The 21,725-nt window shown below is 37.1% G+C and overlaps 1 protein-coding gene across 1 annotated transcript in view; it reads right to left on the bottom strand.

The window, feature by feature from the left end:
• The window catches only part of LOC149804749 (follistatin-related protein 3-like), a 54,073-nt gene extending 33,757 nt beyond the window's left edge, over positions 1 to 20,316 (bottom strand). Inside the window, exons 1-2 of the mRNA XM_089943886.1 lie at positions 20,165 to 20,316; positions 14,780 to 15,298 (exon numbers count right to left, since the gene is read on the bottom strand). Of these exons, the coding sequence (XP_089800012.1) occupies positions 14,780 to 15,017 (238 nt within the window). The 5' untranslated portion in view covers positions 15,018 to 15,298; positions 20,165 to 20,316. The remainder of the gene's footprint in view (positions 1 to 14,779; positions 15,299 to 20,164) is intronic.
• Positions 20,317 to 21,725: the final 1,409 nt, after the last annotated feature.

Raw genomic sequence — 21,725 nt, 5'->3', positions numbered from 1 at the left:
CAAAATTTAGAGTTAACATTATCTCTCATGCTTGGAAATACCGGAATCTGGGTGACAGGTATAGATAGAATAAATGTAAAACAATAGTTTATACATACAAATGTTACAAGTTTGAAAGGAAAAAAAGAATCGATTAGTAGATGCGATTTTCATATTACGTCGACTTCTACTAACAATACATCAAGACTAAATTCAGGAGAATTCATGATATTACGATAATATATATACATTTTATTTCTAAATACGGATGCCTTCATAGTATTTGGCAAAGAATATATTGTGGACAGCAAAGAAAAAAAGAATGCTATTTCACAATCCCAATTTTAGAAACCATGGGAGTGTGTGTGTGTGTTTGGATTTTTAACGTAGCTTTAACAATTTTTCAGGCGGCCCCGAGTGGCCGAGTGGTCTAAAGCGCTCATCGTTACGGATCACTGCCGTCGCACCTCTGTTTGCGTAGGTTCGAGTCTCGGGTTCGGCCCATTTAGGTACGCGAGAAAGCTTGCCGTGGGTCAGTGGTTTTTCCGGGTTCCTCTTCCACCATTAATACTGGTCGCCATGTATAGCCTATCGTGTGCTGAAAATGGCGTTAAAGCCTATAATAACAACACACAATTTTTCAGCCATATCGCTACGATATCTGCAGTGATGCGGTTTATAGTGATATCTAGCACCGGGGCATCATGCCACAGACATGTACCATGATGTCACACCCAGTCACATTATCCTGACACTAAGCCGACCAGTCCTAACACTAACCCCGCTATCAAATTACACATTTCAAAAACATATTCTCTCCCGTTAGATCCAAGCATCAAATACCAACTAAATAGCTAAACTATAAGTAGTACTAATATTAGTAACCTTACTCCTACCTCGTGGACAGGGTACGAACATGAGCATATACATGTCAATGGAGCAAGCCGGGTGTGATTCACACCCGGCGCTCTTTTAGCCCATTAATAACAATTTGAACATATTTCTTGAATATAATCCAATAAATTGAGTAGTCCTCTTATTTAATACCGGAAATATGGAAAAGCATTGTAGAAATAGTTGTATAATCTCGTTTACCTTTTTTATCCGATATTTTCGTTTAAATCGTCCGCCATATTAGTTCAAATAATGATTACTTCCGTTCTCAGCCTCGTTTGTTTGTGTCCATATAAGGACATTGAGGCCTTATTTGGAAACGTAAACAAATCGTAGAAAAATTTGGCGCGGTTTGAGTCAGAAATTTCTGCTCATTAAAAGTAAATACGGTTCATCGGCAACTTTGAAATTCCACAAGAAGCGATTATTCGCCACTTGATTGATAATAACATAGCGTAGAATATCCAAATATTGTCTGGCAAGCCTTACGTAGAAAAGGGGTCACGGCGAGAGTCTCGCGTTATCTGTAATGGCGAACACGGTGAGGTTAGTAAACTTCTTTCACAACATGATTATATTTATGTAGTAAATTTCTACACTGTTTGCTGTTTGTTCTTTTTACTTTAGAGATGATTTTTTTTGCTCCATTACATGATATGGGATCAGTTCGTAGCCTCAACCACAACAAATCAAGTTGAGGCTACGACATCGTAGCTAAACTATAAGAAGAAACGCTATTGCATTTAACAGTCCCTGGCATTTGTTATTAATATTTCATGCATGTGAGACAATAGTGTTGGTAAATTCACGATACATTCATACCATACACTTCCAATACAGGCAAATGATTCTACTAGATGTAGAAGTACATCAAAATGCTATTGGAAATACGTATGAATTCATTGTAGAGTTGTAACGAAATTGCCTAATTATCCGACCAATCTGTAAAATTGAAAATTCCTGTTTGCGGCGAGGTTTCACACAAAGCTCTAGAAAAGACATCCTTGGCATGCACTTTTTATTTTATAATTATTAAATGAGCTATATCCGCCCTATTTCATCTTTTGACTACCTAGTATTCAAACAGGAGAGAACAGATGTGAATTAAGTGAAAAATCCCGTTACGGTGAGATCGAATTATCACTAACCGAATTCAGAAGTTACAGGCACAGAACTTCAATATATATATTGATACATATATTATAGAGGTCGAATATTTATCATCATGATGATCAGTCCCAAAATGAAACATTCAAATACAGCAATATATTTTTCATTATCGCGCTCTTAAGCCTGCGACTACATGTGGAAACAATCATAAACTGTTGAATGCATTCAATGTTCTTTTAAATGCATATACTTGCTTCAGTTGGTGATTTGATGACTTTGCTTAACATATCATGAATTATGTTTGTATTGATAGTTCTGTTGTAAACGAAGTCTTATTAAAACAACACACACAATGTAAACACAAGGCGTCAATCTATATTGTTTTCCCAAATGTAAAGAGGTTTTTAACAAAAGCCAAAACGCTCAGAATGTTCTACTGGACCAACTTGTATTTATAACTTAAAATAACATTTATTTAGAGCTGCATTAGACTGTAATATTCTTACTCATATAGTCATTTCTGTATGCTTTACAACGAAGGTGTCACAGTGAAGAAAAAGAAACTGTTTAAAACTTCCAATCAGCGATACAAAACACCTTTACGAGGTACCTTGAATTAGCAAATATATAAACTAAGTGATTTGGAAGGTGAACCGTGAGAGTGTTGTACTATTAAAGAATAGTATTGCTGATTCATGGCGCCAAAACAATAAAACAGGATAAACTGTTTGTAAGATGGCATTAGAAAATTATCCCCATCCATTACGTAACGTCGCCCTATTAGTAAGAAGTGTGGTTAATTGGATTTGGCTGGCGCTATCTAGGGAATGACCTGTGTCGATTATTTTAGCCCGGTGGGAGTGGATAGATAGAATATCAACAGAGAACTGAGAAGACTATTGGGAAGAAATAATGCAATATGAGCCCCCTTAGACAAGACAAATAACAAAATTTAATCAATAACATTTAATAGCGGCAACTCGAATTCCATCTAAGTTATGCCAAAAGAATTTAATAGAAGTGTCTAATTTGGATTTATTTCATCATAATAACGAGTGGTGAAAAGAGAGCAATGTCCACGACTGATTGCATCACCTTCCTCTCTTGGGCCGTGTATCACGTCTTCGTGTCCTCTAGTCTTCCTTTTCTGAACGCTTCATCTCTTCTGGACTTCTTAGTCTTTTATTCTGAATAAATCGCCTGTTTTCTGGACGTGCGACTTCCGTCTTCGGACTGTCCTGTATCTCACAGAAAGCTGTTTCCTTAACGCTGTTCTCTTTCAGTAATTGTGCGTCCTAGCACTAAAACCCGTCTTTCTCTAACAAGACAGCCACCTGGTCCCCTTTTCTTCTTTAACGAGGAAAGCACTATTCTTTTTAAACGTCCTCGAGGCCAAACTTCTCCTCTCTGAGGATTTTCGAACAAAAGAATTTCGACAATGGTCGTCACTTTAAATTCACATTACTTCCAAAGTGTACGCCTTAATTTACTCTGACCAATCGTACGCAGCGGTTTCTACATTTTTCCCAAGATAATCATTTTTTCCGTCAGATTTTGGACAGCCTAGATTTTAATAGGGACATTGGTATTCCAGGGACACTCATTCGGTTTTGACCTGAATTCACTACTAGTGAACCATGGCATCATGGAAACTCACTAACACTTCACTCCATGACGTTTGTTCCTAGTAATTGGCTAATTATTTCGGGCTAAGGAATATTTCCGTTGGACCGAGTTCCAATAATCAAACAAGTAATCACATAAATCAAAGAATTCCTTAAAATGGTACGTTGTAACTAAATGCGCTTATTCCAGATTTATTACAGTATGAGCTCCCAAGCGGTGGGTTAGAGTTATATCATACTAAATTATAATTGCAGGACAATCGGTCAATTAATAAATTGATCAGTCAGTCAATAACAACAAGATATATATTCAAATAATAATGTAATAGCCCTGTAATGTAACAGCTGTAGGCGAAACCCTTATGGAGGTTACAGTTACGTAATACTAGTATGTGATTTGGATTTGAGTTTAACGTAGCTTTAACAAGCTTTCGTTCATATCGCTACGATGTCTGCAGTGTGGCAGTTTATAGTGATGTCGAGCACTGGGGCATCACGCCGCAGACATGTAGCATGATGTCCCACCTAGTCACATTATTCTGACACCAGACCGACCAGTCCTAACACTAACCTCTTAATGTTGAGAGCCTAGAAAGGCAGCTGTAAGTACCATTTTTATGTCTTTGTTATGACTCGGCCTGGGTTCGAACCCGCAACTTCCCATATCGAGGCGGACGCTCTGACTACTAGGCCACCTGAGCGGTCGTATTGATTGTTAATACTGGTGGACTAGATGTGCAAACATGTCCTCGTTGGTAATAATGTACCAATGTCCACGGTCTCCGTGATTTTGTCAAATAGTGTGCGTTCTTAGTTTATATTGATAGTTCAGACTAAATGTGTAAATGCGTCTTCGTGGTCCATGACGTACAAATGTTCAGTCTCCGTGATTTTGTTAGTAGTGTGAGTCCCTTTTTTCTACTAATCGTTTAGACTAGATGTGTAAATATGTTCTCTTTGTCCATGATTTACGAATGTCCTCATTCTTCGTGTTTTCTCATCGTGTGCGTCCTTAGTTTGTATTGATATTTCTTCTGTCTGGGTAAACGTGTCATCGTTGTCCATTATGTCTGCAATCTCTTTTTTGTCAACATTTATGTGTATCCTTTGTATTGATATCTGATTATATATGTATAAAATTATCTTCTTCGTCTATGATACACCATAGTCAAAAGTCTTCATGATTTTTTTTAAATCTTTGTTTTCTTTCGTTAAAGAATAGTACAGAGGATCAGTGTACAAGCGTTCGTTAAATTCTTAGGTCAAAGTTAATAAAAAAAAAGTCTTCATACATATTTATTATTGTGAAAGAATTAAATCAAATTCAGTCATAATACCAACAAGGAAAATCAGTTTCAGATTTCATGAATTACATGATGGTTTAAGATTTAGTAGAATAGGTTCATGTCATATATAAATTGTTCTTGATATTGTCAATTTATGTACACTTACAGTGTAACAATGCATGTTTTGATACATGAGCATGTTAACAATCCCAGTAATGTGCTTTGGTCTAAACACAACTATGAACAGTATGGAGTCACCAGCCTGCCACATTGTTGTATGAAATAAGAATTAAAAAATGATGCCTTAACTAGAGACGGGATAATCATAATGCGATCGGCCTTTTCTTCTGGAAACGGTTAAAGATATTTCTGTGATGAAAAAATAACCATAATTACGTCTGAGTGCACCAACCCTCTTAGTCTAAACAGTTTATGTACGGCTTAATAATGTTTGTCTTCATTTTCATTCTGCAAGATAATGGGAGTCACAGCTGGCCATGACGTCACACTGTCTACAGTTTCCATGTTGTGGTCAATAGTTATGTGTGTCCTTAGTTTGCATGGATCATACAGAATATTTGTATAAACATGTGCATCCTTGCTCGCATTGCTAAATTTCATACTCCTTAGAATTAATAACACAGTTCCCTCCTTTGATACATTACCATTTGCTTTTAATTTACTGCCTCAAACTGTATTTCTTTTCGCTTTATGATCGCCAGAATAAATGTCTTTGGTACACGGTTCCTTACCCGAGTCCTCGACATCCACCAAATACAAGAATGGGTGTGTCTGTCTGTCTGTGACTTAGATTTGTAACGTAGCTTTAACATTTTTTTACTCATATTAACACGACGTTTGCATTGTGGCAGTTCATACTGATGTCCAGCACTGGGACATCATGCCGAGGCATGTAGTATCATCATGTACCACCTGAAACCAGGCCAACCAGTCCTAAAAGTAACCTCTTAATGCTGAACGCCAAGTCAGGCAGCTGCAAGTAACATTTTAATGTGACTTGGACGGTTTCAAACCCATCTTCCGATACAGAGGGGGACGCGCTAACCACTTAGGCCACCGGAGAGGTCGACACATACATACATACATACATACATACATACAAAGACATACATACATACATACATACATACACACACATACATACATACATACATACATACATACATACATACATACACACACGCACGCACGCACACACAGATGCATAGGGGCCCCGAGTGGCCGAGTGGTCTAAAGCGCTCTCCGTTACGGATCACTGCCATCTCACCTCTGTCAGCGTGGGTTCGAGTCTAGGATTCAGCCAATGTGGGTATGTGAGAAAGCTTGCCAGTAGCTTCTCGTGGGTCGGTGGTTCTTTCCGTGGTTTTCCCGGGTTCTTCCTCCACCATTAATACTGGCCGCCATGTATAGCCTATCGTGCGCTGAAAAATGGCGTTCAACCCTACAACAACAACAACAACAACAGATGCATACATACATACATACATACATATGTACGTCCGTCCGTATGTGCGTGCGTGCGTACCAACCTACCTACCAATACGTAGGACTTATCGCTAACTGTAGCTGCTACGTACAGTATTTAGGGAATATTGTGTTTTACATCTGTTTTGCACGCATTAAAATATATGTTAAAGTGAACGAACAAGGAATGATAGCATATAGGAACAGGAATGATAGAATAAGGATCATTTTTCAAAAAATTGACTTGGCGCACCTTACATTAAAAAAAAAAAAAACATTCTGCTGATACGTGTAACTTCCGATATTTGTTAAACCAATGTATTTGCCTCCCACGATGGCGAGTTATATATATATATATATATATATATATATATATATATATATATATATATATATATATATGGGAGGATGGTGTGGTGTGATTTTTTTTTTATATAATTAAATGTCTAAAGGAATATATGCACGTACTCAGTTACCTAAGAGAATCGACGCACTTATGACGTAATGCCCGACAGAATGAATAAATCTGTAATGCTGTGAGTATCAAGGATTAAGTTCCTGTCTGGGTAGTATGTCAGCGGTTTTTAAGATCGTTTGGTATAATATTCAACTTCAGGTATTTGGATTGTTGCCTGCAAATTGCCAATTGGTGCTTTGTTGCATTAAATGCGAACTAGGAATAGAGCATGAAGCTGTCGATCAGCCGGCAACCAATATCATACTAAAACGATAGCAATTATCTGTGTCGTTTCTAACTATAACTCGTAACAGTCGTATCATCGAAATCCAGCCAGACTGGCAGTCAGGTTCGTTTTCTTTTCACACAGAATCAGTTTCAAACTGCAGTCAAACTTGTACGTGCACTTAAAAAAGGAAAATTGTATATACAGGTAGATATATAGGTTCAAGTCATGTTGGGTTTTCAATGTTTCCGACACAATCCTTTAGATATACATGTATTAGCTGATGCTTCCTTGATACCTTTATCATTATATGTCATATATGTAACCAGAAATCCCACAGGAAGTATGAAGCAGACGTAACATAATACCTTACACATCTGACAAGGTTGTTTTTTTTAATATTGGTGTGCGAGGTGAAGACTGGTAAGAAAATACCTGCCCCAAATTTAAAAACATATCAAACTTACACTGTGAATGAAGATACAATTATAATGCCTGTTTGGTCAGTGCTTTGACGTCAGCCAGGCACCAGTTTCGCTAACGTCTAAAAAACCCTTGTTAAATTGCGATTAGGCAATACATTTCTTATTAGCGAGTTTGCAACAACGACATTTTCACTGAACATTTAGTTAATCTGAAGGATTAAAAATCAGACATAATACACCGAAAGAGTACTGCTCTGCGTGTGAGGAAGATCTGAGGGTTTCCTCAAATTTAGGCATATTTCGAATTTTTTCAAGAAGAAACGATCCTCGTATGCACATTTTAAAAGTAATATGTTATTTTTCATTCTTTTGTTTAAGCCATATGGATAAAAATATCAAAACTAATATTTCATAAGCAAGATAGTGTAAATTAATCCAAATTCGAAGAAATATTTTGAAAACATGCCGGACTCGAGTGCGGGTATGAATCTTACATGTTTACCGTTACAGCAATTTATCTATTGGGATGCCTTATTCTTGGTCGAAATATTCCCTTCTTTTTTTAAACGTAGGAATTTATGTTTTTAAAACAACAAAACAAAAACATTCAGGTGCTTTACCCACACATATAATTCCATAAAGGTATCAAAGTACGCCCCATATGACCCTGTTTATTTCGAAACTTCACTGCCACCAATAGTTATCTCTTGTCGTTTTCCTGCATAGCGCATGCTCTTGTTTTTGTTTCATTTTTCATAAGATCCACAAAAAAGTAGCAGACATTGTATATGTTATTAGCCATACATTAGCAACACTAACACCGGTATTGCTAACCTCTTATTTCTCCTGTCCAAAATCAATGTGACAAAACGTCCAAGTGGGTTTGATATCGCTCACCTGACAGTTCACCATTTCACAAAATGAGGCTTATGTAGCATCGCAAGAACAACCCCTATCCGAACTATCTCCAAACATTTATGTTGATTTGACCTATTGTATTATAGTCCGATACAAATTCTTTCGAAAGGCGTAATTAATATGTAGTCTCATGCTTATAATCGATGTATCCACCGTCCTTGACAATAATTAATCCAACAGACCAACAACAAAGAATGGCTTCAAGAGTGGTAACAAGCTCATGCATGCTCACGTAATATCACTTCATTAAAATATGCATTGATAATGCTTACTTAATAATCAGCTCGTGATCTTGATGATATAAGTCCTGATTTTCCAAATTTGATTAAAATCAGAAGTATGACTTCCAGTTAGGAAATAAGATCAGCCAAGCACATGCAAGATCGCCTCATAAATATGCATGGTTCTTGCTCTTGATCGAACCCATCGATGAAACCAGTATTACAATTTGGATCAAAATTGGAACAGAAGTATGCCTTTCAGAGTGGTAACAAGTGTAGTCAGATCCAAGATAAACTCTTTGTTTTGTGTTTATCTCACGCATTATCGAACGTTTACGAGATGTTGATGATATACAAGTATATGTGATTGAAATCGGATCAGAAACGTTCCCTCCATAGTGGTAACATTCTCAGATAAACGTAAATCACACTTATTGTCGAATTCATCCCAGCTCTTGATGATGCAAGTACATGCTTCAAGTCTGATCAAAATCTAATAAAAAATCTGCCCCCCCCCCCCCGGCTGGTAACAATTATAAGCCAAACTAATGCAAGATTACCTGGTCAACATTCGTGGATATCGCTCATTATCAAGTTCATTTAAGATTTTGATATAAGCTTTTATTTCAAGCTGGATCACAAGCGGGGATCAACCAATCAGATCAAGATCAAAAATTCGACGTGGATTTCACTAATTACTGAATTCGTCAGAGATAGTAATGATACAAACATGTATTTCACCTTTGATCAAAATCGGATGAAAAATACGGCGTCAAGAGTGGTAACAAGATCAGCTAGTCAGATGCTAGATTACATCAATAGTCTGTGTTGATCTTGTTAATTATCAAATATTTCAAAAAACTTGATGTTATAAGACCATATTGCACGTTTGATCAAAATCGGATCCAAGATACATCTTGCAGAGGGGTAAATCCAATAAAATGAAAGATCGCCTGATTAGTTTGCGTGTCTATCACTCATTATCAAACTCGTTCGAGATTTCGACGATATAATCGCACATTCCAGGTTTAATCACAATCAGAACCAGAACGGTTTCAAAAAGGGTAATAAGCACAGTCAGTCGGATGCACGTCACAATTATTGACAGTCGTACGTAAGACACGTGGTCTTGTCGCCATGTGACCTAAAAATGAATAAAATGGTATCGTAAATGATGTCTAACCTTGATTAACACGGTGTATGCAGGCAGTTACGTTGTTTACTTACTGCAGAGCAGTCTGAATGCGTTTCTCATGGTTCTAATTTGCGAATTTACTTCAGCAGGTGACTGAATCCTCTGTCAATTTTCGACGATTTCTCCCTTTTAGACTGTCTCATTCCATCCAAGCAATTTCGAACGTGTTCCCTAGGTGTCGCTCACGCTGCTCTCAAAACGTGACTGCCACCACAAGTTATTATCTGTCGCTTGTCTTGCATAAATAAATGATCTCATTTGTATGTCATTTTTCAAGGACCCACAACAAATAACGGAAAAGATACGCATTTTAAAAATTGAACCCCGCGAATCTACCACTGACACTGTTAACTCTTCATCTATCTTAACGAGGCTTACACTAGAATCACACGGTCTGTGCAACCAGTCAGGGTGTTTAACGGTCTGTGCAACCAGTCAGGGTGTTTAAATCACTTTATTGAAGAGCAGCTTGATTTCCGATGAGAATTTTGGTCGAAAAGCTCACATTGAATCCCAAATTGCATGAATAAAAAGCACCACTGCTTGCACAAACGGTCTAAATCCACGTCACTCTCCTTTTGAAATGTCGCTTCTATTATTTTAGCGATGAATTTTTTTGACAAAGTGATTAATACATGTACTGTGAAAATTCTTGATATAAACGTTAGCAATCGGAATGTCCTCTACCTTTTTCGTCAAGTCGAAAAAGAAACCTATTCACGCCACTGACAACTAGATTCGGCTTCATGTTGTTGCCGCAATCAGAAAAGTTCAAACCTTCTACCTAGGACCGGAAGTGCATCACATCTACAGTGATGTAGAAAAACCTCAAGGTGCTCCGAATGGTCTTGCAGTAAGACATCATATCAAATCAAAAACAATTACGGCCACAGATGCCAGAAGCTCTTTGAAAATTTCCAATATGCAAAACGATGACAGCTTCAACAGCTTAATGAAAATTCCACTGTGCTAAACAAGGAGCCGCGAAGAAGAAAAACACTCGTTCCGGATTTCTAGAAAAGGGACGTTTCTGCAAAGTTTTCCGGAAACTCTTCATTATGAGAGTCGTTTAATGCAAATTCAAAATTTATAAGACAGCGTGTTCTCTTCAGACCACCACCCCCACAACAAAACAAAGTCCGGCTCGAAGCCATAATTCATCTTATACATTGTGCTATCCAGAGATGTTTGCATGAATTTTACCTACCGCGGATCGTGATATTTTCAAGCATGATGGATGCTTAGAAAGATTCCACGATGAGTATGTATTATTCTGCCTTATTTCCATTTTAGCTGACATACGAATGCACACATAGACTCATAGATAAAAAAATTTAAGACAAATAACAGCTATGTTTCTAAGAATCATAATCTAGACATTGTACATGCTACTTTTCTGGTATTAAACACTCTATTCTGTTTGATCCTGAAATTCGCCTATGTCTCCCACTTTAATAATCTATGAAATGGAATGATGATCTATTTGCATTGGTTGCTGATGAATGCAGTTATGGAGAAAGAAAAGATTAATTTTAAAATAAGCATAAAACTTAAAATGAAAAAGCCATATTTCAGTAGCAAAACGGCATTTTTTCCCCGTTTATTTTAAAGACTGATTTCCTCTTCCTCCTCTCTCAACCCCTCACATTAAATCTGAACAGTACATCAAAGTTCCAGCTAGCTAGTCCTTGATCTGTGGCCCTAAATTCTCCGTTCAGCGTTGTGTGAAGTTGCATATTACATCCCAAACGAACGCACACAGAAACGAACAAACGTATGTACGGGCAAAATAATATAGTTCCCAGCTTTCATTCTATGAAAAGCGTGTATCCATTGCAAATTCGCTACCAGCAATAGTCATCGAATTGTCGTCGTCGTCGAATTATTTGCACTAGTAGTTTATATTATTCTGCGTGGTGGTAGCAAAATATAAAATGTTGTAGTACGGTGGTATGGTAATACTGACGGTGAAAGTCTTACTTTAGCCTGGTTCAAGAAACGTGTAAATATTATGTCACGACCTTACCATAAACAAGGCGACCTAAGTTTGACAGTATGCATAATGCAATGAGCTGATGAATTTTAACAAACAAAACATGTAAATAATGAACGCATGGATTAGCACCTTCTACCACAGACACTCTGGCCTAGTGAAAATTGCAGATAATGTATGTAAATGGAGTCATACACAATTCTACCTGGATGTAAAATCTACACATGTAAGAGTCCCAAAGCTTTTAACCAACAAATTACAACAGTCAGTCCTATGTAATATGCCGATTTAATGGGCTTGAAAGGATTCGATTCGTTGAATAATAGGTCAGAATAGGCAGTATATAAATGGTAGATTTCGTACCTTATGCACGATTTTTTTGTTATTAACTTTATAGGCAAGTATAATAACTAGTTTGTAATCTGCGTAGGGTATTGTGGTGAAATTGACCCAGTTGGGTAGGTAATTCGTCCATGTTCTTGGAGTTCCCCTAGCCCAAATAATTACTTGTCGATACTAGTATAATTATTGAGAACTTGTACAATCGAATTAAATGGTATATATAAAGTGAATCATATATCTGTTGAAAAATATCTCACAGTCTATTTTAACTATTTGCATGAACTAAATATCTATAGTTTTCCTTGATTTGTGAGACCTAGAGCAGTGGTTCCTAATAGTTTCTAATAGGACTATTCCGACCTTCAAACATTTTGCGAACCCAACATGCTAATAGTCACACGTTCAGGCATCTTCTGGGGATGATCATAATGTTTATGAAGTTTCATGGCAACCCATCAAAAACTGCGCTAACAGTTGTTGCGCTAACGAGCACCATATGAAAGGCAAGAACCTGGATTAATAAAATCTATGTTGGGAAGATAAATAATGTAACCGCGCGACTTGGATTTCCTTGTCTTGGTACAAACACCGACATAGATTATTTCTCTCACACAATTCTTTCCACTTAAATTAAAATAACTATGCACCCTTGCAATTTAGTTAGCAGATTCAAAACACTGTATTCATCAGGTACCATTATTGCTTCTCACTCTTTATAAAGTTCATCAGGTTTGGTACCCTTTTATGAAAATCTGAATCTTTAATAAAAATCTGAATAATCAAGCTACATATGCCGCTCTTAGAAAAGGAATAAATCAAGAAAAGTTATTATTATGTGTTGGAAGTATTGCGGAATGAGCATCTAGATCTACGCACTTTTGTTTCTCAAAATACGTCGCATTAAGACGAATATATTAAAGAGAGAAATGTGGTGACCTGTCAACTCAAAGTAAACACATTCTACGCAAGAGAAATTAGAAACATAAAATCATTTGATATTAGTACTGTATTATCACATTTTATTGATGGATGTCATAGGAAATTAACAATAAATAATATCTTTATACGGTTACATTTTAAGTTTCATCAGCTATATATGACACTCTTAGAAAAGGATTGAAGTGTTTGACAAAGTTAGAAAAAAACTTGTTTGACATAACATATTTCTGGTTTTTGTTGGTCTTGCAGATGCACTTGAGAGAGTTTGGATTTGTGTGGCCAGTGATGTGTAGATGTATACTGCCTGTGTGTCTGGGGCTGTATCAAATAGATCAACGTGTGTGTGTGCGTGCGTGCGTGCGCGCGCGCGCGCGCGTGTGTGTGTGTGTGTGTGTGTGTAAATATTTTGTATGGTGTTATCAAAGTTGGAGAGACCTTAACTTGCTTTATGAGTGAATTTCTTTTTGCTATATAAATTATTGTTGTTGTTGGATTTTATAAGAACTCAGTCGGGCACAGTAGAAGACAACAAGGATTTCTTCTTGTTTTAGACGGAGATAGGAAAATTATGGTTAGCAAAACATGTAGATTTCTCTGTCGCATGGGCGAGAAAACAATCAATATCTCTACTTTTTTCGTAGCATCACGTTGTAGTCCTATAACCGAGTTAACTGCAGTACCTAAAGGAAAACACCAATCTTGGTCTGTCGACTTTTTATTGTGCACATCAAAAAAACTGGATCGAACCCTGGACCACACAAGACGAATTGCTAGAAAGTTAACGCACAGGTGTCACACTTAACTTATTTGGCATGCGAGCACTTTTTGCCTGGGTTGATGATCACGGTACATACGGTGTATGGTATAGTAAATGATTTCATGTGCATATTACTCACAGGGGATAATGTAGACAGACAGCTTTCGTGATGAAATATTAACTGATGCACAGAGAAGTGTACATCCAACTAATGAAAAATGAGAACAAGGGAGAGGCCCGATTTCGTACGATTTTAAAATACAGCTGGTTAATCAGTAACAACGATTCCTGCGTTAAAATGAGAAATTTAAATTGAAATATCTAACAGTAAAAATGGTTTCCCGGCTTGTCTTATTGACAATATTTTTGAACGATTTTCTTTTCTTTTTTCTATATATAAAAATTGTAGTTTTATTCTAATGATTTAAGTTATGTATGTATGTATGTATGTATGTATGTATGTATGTATGTATGTATGTATGTATGTATGTATGTATTAACGTTCAACGTTATCTCAGCACAATAATAGTTTTATAGTGCTAATTAAAAATAAAGAAGTTTAGGTATTAAAAGAAAAAAGCATGCGATCTTAACATTCATAGTTTTCGTAAAACCTTTAAACTGGAGATTTTTTGACGTCTCAACCTCCTTTCAACCCCAGTGTGAAAACTTATGCCATAGAAGAGGGATATCGGGTTATCTGTTAAATCTACAATAATAACCGTTTTTGTTGAAGTTCAGTAGTTGATACATTGTATCTTATTTAAAAATAAATCCAGGAATGGAAAACAACAACAACAAAAGAAATTATACTTTTAAAAAATAAGAAGAAAAAACATGTATAAAAAGATCATGATCCTTACCGTGTGTGTGTGTGTGTGTGTGTGTGAAAGAGAGAGAGATGATCAGAAACACAAAAAAACTCGCCTTTCTTTTGGACAACTGGTTTCGGTTTTGGTCTGGCGTGAGGTTGGAATAGATCGGAGGAGCATCTTGAACAACAATTACACTCATCCTTAATGACCTGACCCCAACAAAAGGTCAGCACTGGACAGTTTTGTGGTATACACTCTTTACACGTAAGGGAATCTTCACCAGCCCCATAACAGCTCGTCCATGTCCAAAGTAAAGTTAAGAACAGGTAAAGTCCGTGCAAAATGTCCATTGTCTGAATAATTGCCACGTAAGGAATCAATTTACTGAAATCTTTCCTCTGGGAAGCAACTTGTCCTGGATAATGGTCGAGTCGACTTCACCTTGGTTGTAAATTTGTCCTAAAATTTAACTTAAAAAAAAACCAAAACGTATCTTATTTTTTTTAAAAATTTGAAAAATATAAAATATGTCTCCACTGAGAACGAAACAGGCCAGGCTGACAAAATCACATCCCGGCCAATATCCCTTTGTATGATCAAGCGTGATGAGCGAGTCAGTTGAAATAGCTCACTGAAACATAAGGGAACGAACTATGAAAGAAGATACAATTCAAATTGCTACATCACGTTTCAAAGTCGGTTCCGCACCACTCCTCTATATTTGGCTGAATGAGATGTTAACGAACGATGAAGAATAAGATATAGCACCGGTTCTCGCTTGAGCTTCCCCTTACAGTACTGTATAGATGTTAACTGGCCGACAGACTATTGGCTAATGTCATCGTTTTCGGACAGCCGATCTATTATTATGCATGGCGAGAGCGAGCGAGCGAGCGAGCGAGAGAGAGAGAGAGAGAGAGAGAGAGAGAGAGAGAGAGAGAGAGAAATGTGGAGCTAAGTGCCTTTCCCATGTTCATAATGAAGCAGCCCACCAGGACTGAAATGGGCGCGTATCGAACTCACGACGCATGGATACGAATCCAAGGCTCCACCAGTTGAACTATAGCGAGCATCCATGGTTGTTCGTGTGCGTAGATCACGCAAAAATAGCTGATATAAAATGAAAATATGAAATATTATGACCGAGTAGCTTTGATCTAAATAGTTTCATTGATTTGATTTTCGTCCATTGATTGCAAAGATTAACTCTCTCTATATATCCAAACGTTCATACGTCTATATATGAGTGCTTATGCAGCATTTCCAAATTGAACAAGAGGGTCAAGTGGGTCTGATATCGCTCACAAATACATAAAGTAACAGCTGACCGTTTTACTAAGCTATCTTATGTAGTAGTGTCAGAACACGTTATGTAAAATCTCTCACAAACTTTATATCGGGTTAATTTGACATATTTTGCTTTATCATGGTAAATATAATCTTTTAAAAGACGAAAATGTAATTATTGTTCACAGTCCTGTGGTTATAATAGAACACCCTTATGTTGATTATAATAAACTGAAGAGTGGTAAGAAGGCCAGACAATCAGACACAGATTCGCATCATTCCTATATACCGATCTCGCTTATTGTTGACAGAATCCAAGATCCCGATGATAGAAGCATTTACTCCAACTTTTATCCAAGTCAAATTACAAAATATGGCTTCCAGAATTGTAACAAATTCAGCCAATAAGACGCATTATTAATATGCTTGGATCTCGTTTATTATGCAAGATCTTGATGATGGATTACAATTATGTAACTTTACGATTGGTCACAAGCTCAGCCATTCAAATGTAAGATAAAATGTATAATATATATGCATCGTACTTATTCTCGTACTCGTACAAGATATTTATAACATAAGCATATGTTCAAAGTCTAATCCAAATCGGATTAGAAACTTCAAAAATTCAAACTCAACCAATCCGATGCAAGATCACCTCAATAAAATATAGAAGATCTCAAATCATCAAATTGGTAATTATTTAATACTGAGTTTATGAAACATCTCGGAAATAATTAAGTGAGTTTCATACATTCATCATTAAATTATTACCCATCTGCTATTCAGTTTAACACAAATTTTAATTTTAATACAAGGAATCTGGACAGAAAGAAAAATAAATGATTTCGATATTTCATTTAATTCTGCACAGAAGCTGCACCTTTCAAACCTTGCGTGTCAATAAAATTGACCCAGACGCGAGTTGAAACACTATCTCACAGTTCGATAAGTAACAGCATTTAGAAGTACATTTTGTTCAAATAGAAATTATAATTTAAAGTAAATTCGTAGTTCCAAATGAAAATAACATTACAGAGAACATCATCATTATTATATCATGTAGTTTATTACTAGGGTCAGATCAGCTACAGTAGTTGAGGCACTACATCTAGAGATGTTACTGCATATATTGCATACATGCATTCGCTTGGCTCTGGCGGCACTTACGCCACTCCGTCTAATGGAAAGGGCCCAAGTGGCCATGACATATATGTACTCCAAAATTAATTATATTTTAAAATCGATCGATATAGAAAATAAAATACTACCTAAAATAGATAATGAGATTATTAATTATATATGGGGTTATAAGACCCATTATATAAACAAAAAAAAAACTTATATAGCTCAAAGGAAGGAGGCGGGCTAGCATTACCTAGTCCTACCATAATTAAATGTACAAATATTTTGAATAGAATAAAGAAAATCAACTCTGAGCCTAAATCACCGTGGGAGGGATTATACATTTACTGGTTCGGGTTTACAATGAGGAATGGAGAGGTGGGGGTCTACAAAAATAACATGTTAACAAAGAAACTAGAGGCTCCGAGAAAATTAAAATGTATAAGAGTTTTATCGGGCAAATATAGAGATAAGAAAGAACAGGATAGTAAAAAAAAAAAACAACGTACAACTGGATAAGGGAGGATATAACCAAAGGTATAAGATGTAAAGTAGGGCAGGAAAATATACAGGTAAATTTGGATAGGGCATGGGGCACTGGTCGAAGTTAAGCTCCCTGAAGATACAAAGCCTCGTTTATAAATACATGCATAATGCGTGGCTAACGGGATAGGTAGCCGTTAGGAGGCATATGATTATGCTATCACCAAAATACCCGCTGTGCAGAAAGGCAAATTTTTAGTAAACAGCACACATTGGTAGAGTGTGAAAAAAACGAAGAAAGAAAGGGTAAAACTAATAATAGAAATCTGCAAGAAAGAGAGGTACCGGAGGGATAACTTTGATAAAAAATAAAAAATATATATATATATAAAATCACAGACTATATTACATGCACTATGCTAGCCTGTGGGCAGGTTATCACAACTGGGCGATAGCCTGTCCCTTACAACCATAAACCAGTGAGGTGAAGTGGGGAAGCTGCTTCATTTTACCGTCCTCGTAAGGGCGTGTACCGCGAAATGCGGGCTGGAGCCCCGACTTCACCTCTCACCCCAGGGAAGTAATAAATCAACCAAACTGTAGATAAGAGCCGGGGGTTGGGATTCGGTTTACCTCCCGCTTAGGGGAGCTGTACCGTCAAGCACGGGATGGATCCCTATCCTCATCTTTCACCTCGTGAACGGAAATAAAATATATGAGTAACTAGACTTTCCTAAACCCCTCCGGTGCCTCTAAATAACACTAACAAGCTAACCAACAAGTAGGGGAGTCTCAACTCTTCTCCTCTCTCTCTCCCCCCCCCCCCATTATTTTTTCTTTCTCTTTTTCCTCTCTCCTCTATATACCCTCTGACTACTAAAAGGGACAGGGAACCTGCAAGCTGGCAAAGTATGAGACACAGACGTACAGAGCCATGTCACAAGACGCTACGCAAAGTGAACAGGTCTGTAGCAGAGCCTCAGAAAAACCAGCATGTCGGATATGGACACAGTACAAAAAACACGGGGAGATTTTTCATACAAAAACAGAGAATCTCGTATTTTTCAGGGACTAACCTCGTCTTGAACTCTTTTGGACGTTTTTTTTATTATTATAGGTAATTAGGATAAAAATAAAAAAGAGGAGGCTTAACCCGAGTCTGGGAAATATAATAAAATAAAAGAAATATGGACTCTCATTCGGATACAGCCTGCCTCAATCTAATAAATAATAGCTTAACGACACAGCATGAACACACGCATAAAACACCAGGGTTTTATTTTGAGTAACAAACTAGTGCACCGTTTACTCGCAAATTTCCAAATTAAAATAACTCAACAAAAACAAAAGCCTATGGAATGAAGAGGAAAAATTAGACAAACCAAGGGAAAACGTTAATCTGGTATTAGATGCTGTCATTACAAATACATCTGTAACATACACACAATATAGCATAACACACATAGCAAACACAGGACTTAGAAGTCCTCTAGCAAAGGTCACTGGAAGAATTTAGGGAAGGGATCTCGAGAGAGATGAGAGAAACCTGCCTCGAATGAACTACGCTATATATAACACTAGGGACATAAATAAATACCCCATAAAAAAAAATTAACTTTAATAAATTTTTGATCAAATTTCTGGTTATTACAATAATAAACAACACACCTGTTGGGAAAACATTCACACATGAAACACCTTTTCTTTCTTTCGGCAAGTGGGGGGGGGGATCTGTCTGGTTCCCCCCTCCCCCCAACTATACATGCATCTTGCCCATCACCGACCATATCTGGGATTTTGATCATATAAATCCATTTTCTAAGTTCGATTGAAATCAGATCATGAACGTTAACTCCAATGTGGTATAAGCAATTGTTGAAGTACATACGCGATTAGAGGGACGAACGCAGGGCCACACTATGTGCTTCTTTGGCATCACGGCTAGGTTAACTAAACATCGATATTATCTTCTTCATAACCGAAATAAACCTTGATACTGAATGGTCTACTCTGCATTTAAAATGTAATCATTTTACAAATGAAGACGAATAAATCGTAACGAATTAACATTATAGTTTACAAGACAAAACACACCTTTAGAGGGCAAATGCAAAAATGTATTCGTGGGTACGTGGGAAAGCCTGCCAGTAGCTTCTCGTGGGTCGGTGGTTCTTCCCTGGGTTTTCCAGGGTTCTTCCTCCACCAGTTATACTGGCCGCCATGTATAGCCTATCTTGTGTTGAAAAATGGCGTTAAACCCTAGAACAACAACAACAACAACAACAAAAATGTATTACATTCACAAAAAGGGGACCCGCGTGGCCGAGTGGTCTAAAGCGCTTGCCATATCCAATCAGCGACTGTCACCTCCGTCTGCATGGGTTCGAGTCTCAGGCTCGCCCAACGTGGATATGTGAGAAAACTGACAGTAGCTTCTCGTGGGATGCCCAAAGCATCAACAACATTCAGAAAGGAATTACATGTTTATCCTAGAAAGCTTAAGTTTATCAAGTACTAATACCAAAGGCTGTATATCAAATGAACAGAGAGAGAGAGAGAGAGAGAGAGAGAGAGAGAGAGAGAGAGAGAATTTGAAACATACATAGATGCAGAATCGTTCGTCAGCGAAACTGAAGCCCCAAATTTATCTTTACGTGTCCGAATAAGTTATACAGCGTGTACAGATTACGTATCACTTGTAAGTGATAAAATTTTGTTCGCTGGTGCGTAAATGTTATCAAAAGAGGTACATGTATTACTATATAATCCTAGTTGATGATAAAGGATTTAGTATGCGGTCGGATCTGCCCATATTGTTGCCAAACAACTTCGATATGAATGTGCCCTCTGTCAAGACCGTAAGGTGTGAATTGTTTTATGATAAGAAATTCGAGTCATTTGACACCGGGCGAGTTTCATCTCGGGCAAAACTAAGTAACAAAGAGACTGCAAACAAAGGAGGATATAAAATGGATTATATCGCTGGCCCAGAGCACAGATTCGGAAACGTATGCACATGGGATAGACCGATTCGGGATGGACGTGCTTCACTGCGGAAGGACTTTGAATCAGAAAAGGAAGGAAACATGATAGCTGTTACGGACATAAAGCATATTCAATCCATGTCACATGCTCGAAGCTATAAATATAGTGAATGCAAATCTGACTTCGAACATGTGACATGGATTGCATAGTACATGTAATATAGTCTGTGACTTTATATAAAAAAATTTTTTTTATATATTTTATATAAAAGTTTCCATCTAAGTATAATATATTATCCTGCCGGTACCTCTCTTTCTTGCAGATTTCTATTATCAGTTTTATCCTTTATTCCTTCGTTTTTTTTTTCACACTCTACCATTGTGTGATGTTTATTATAATAACATTTGCCTTTTTGCAAAGCGGGTATTTTGGTGTTATCTTGATCATATGCAGTATCCATGCACATTGAAGCTTATTATTATTATTATTTTTAGAAAAGTAAAGCTTTCAGATTTCGTGGTTTTTGTGTGAAGCTGTCAGTAGGTGTTACTACACATACCATGGTACATTAAAAAATCTCAACTGTAAATATAGTCCCATAAACACCTGATGCACTTTAAAATACTTGGTTATAAAGGTAGTTCATAAACTAGCATATATGCAGAATATATTTTATTAAAAATTTACTAAATAGTGAAATCACTTAACACGGATTCAGCTTCAGATTTCAGTTGAGAACTACGTCCATTGTCACGCGATTAGTAAAACGCAAAGTTACTGATTCTTAATAATATTTGACAAAATAAGACTTTTTTCCCCCAGATAGAACAAAAATACAATATAACTGTACTTTTAATATCAAAATGATGTATTTGAGTGTATCTGAATAAAAAGACGTACGTCCAAAAGAAAGCTGCCATCATCTGATTTCGCAAACACCAAAGGATAAAATCTATGCAAAAGCGGCACTATCACCGCTGCAAAAAGGTTCAGTATCAGCTAAACAAATTATTGTGAAACAACCACTCCAGCCCCACCCTGCCCCAAAACAGACTAGAACAATAGGGACCCAAACCACCAACTCCCACCACGAAACAAAAACTGTTGAGGCCCAAACGGAGGACAGCAGTCCAAATGAAGCACATGACCAGGGGTCACAAATAGATCCATAAACGTCA

Source organism: Sinohyriopsis cumingii, chromosome 2, assembly GCF_028554795.1.
Source record: "Sinohyriopsis cumingii isolate HCF-2022 chromosome 2, ASM2855479v2, whole genome shotgun sequence".
Taxonomy (NCBI): Eukaryota; Metazoa; Mollusca; class Bivalvia; order Unionida; family Unionidae; genus Sinohyriopsis; species Sinohyriopsis cumingii.
Note: the sequence above shows the minus strand (reverse complement) of the source record. Positions and strands in the feature narration are given on the sequence as shown.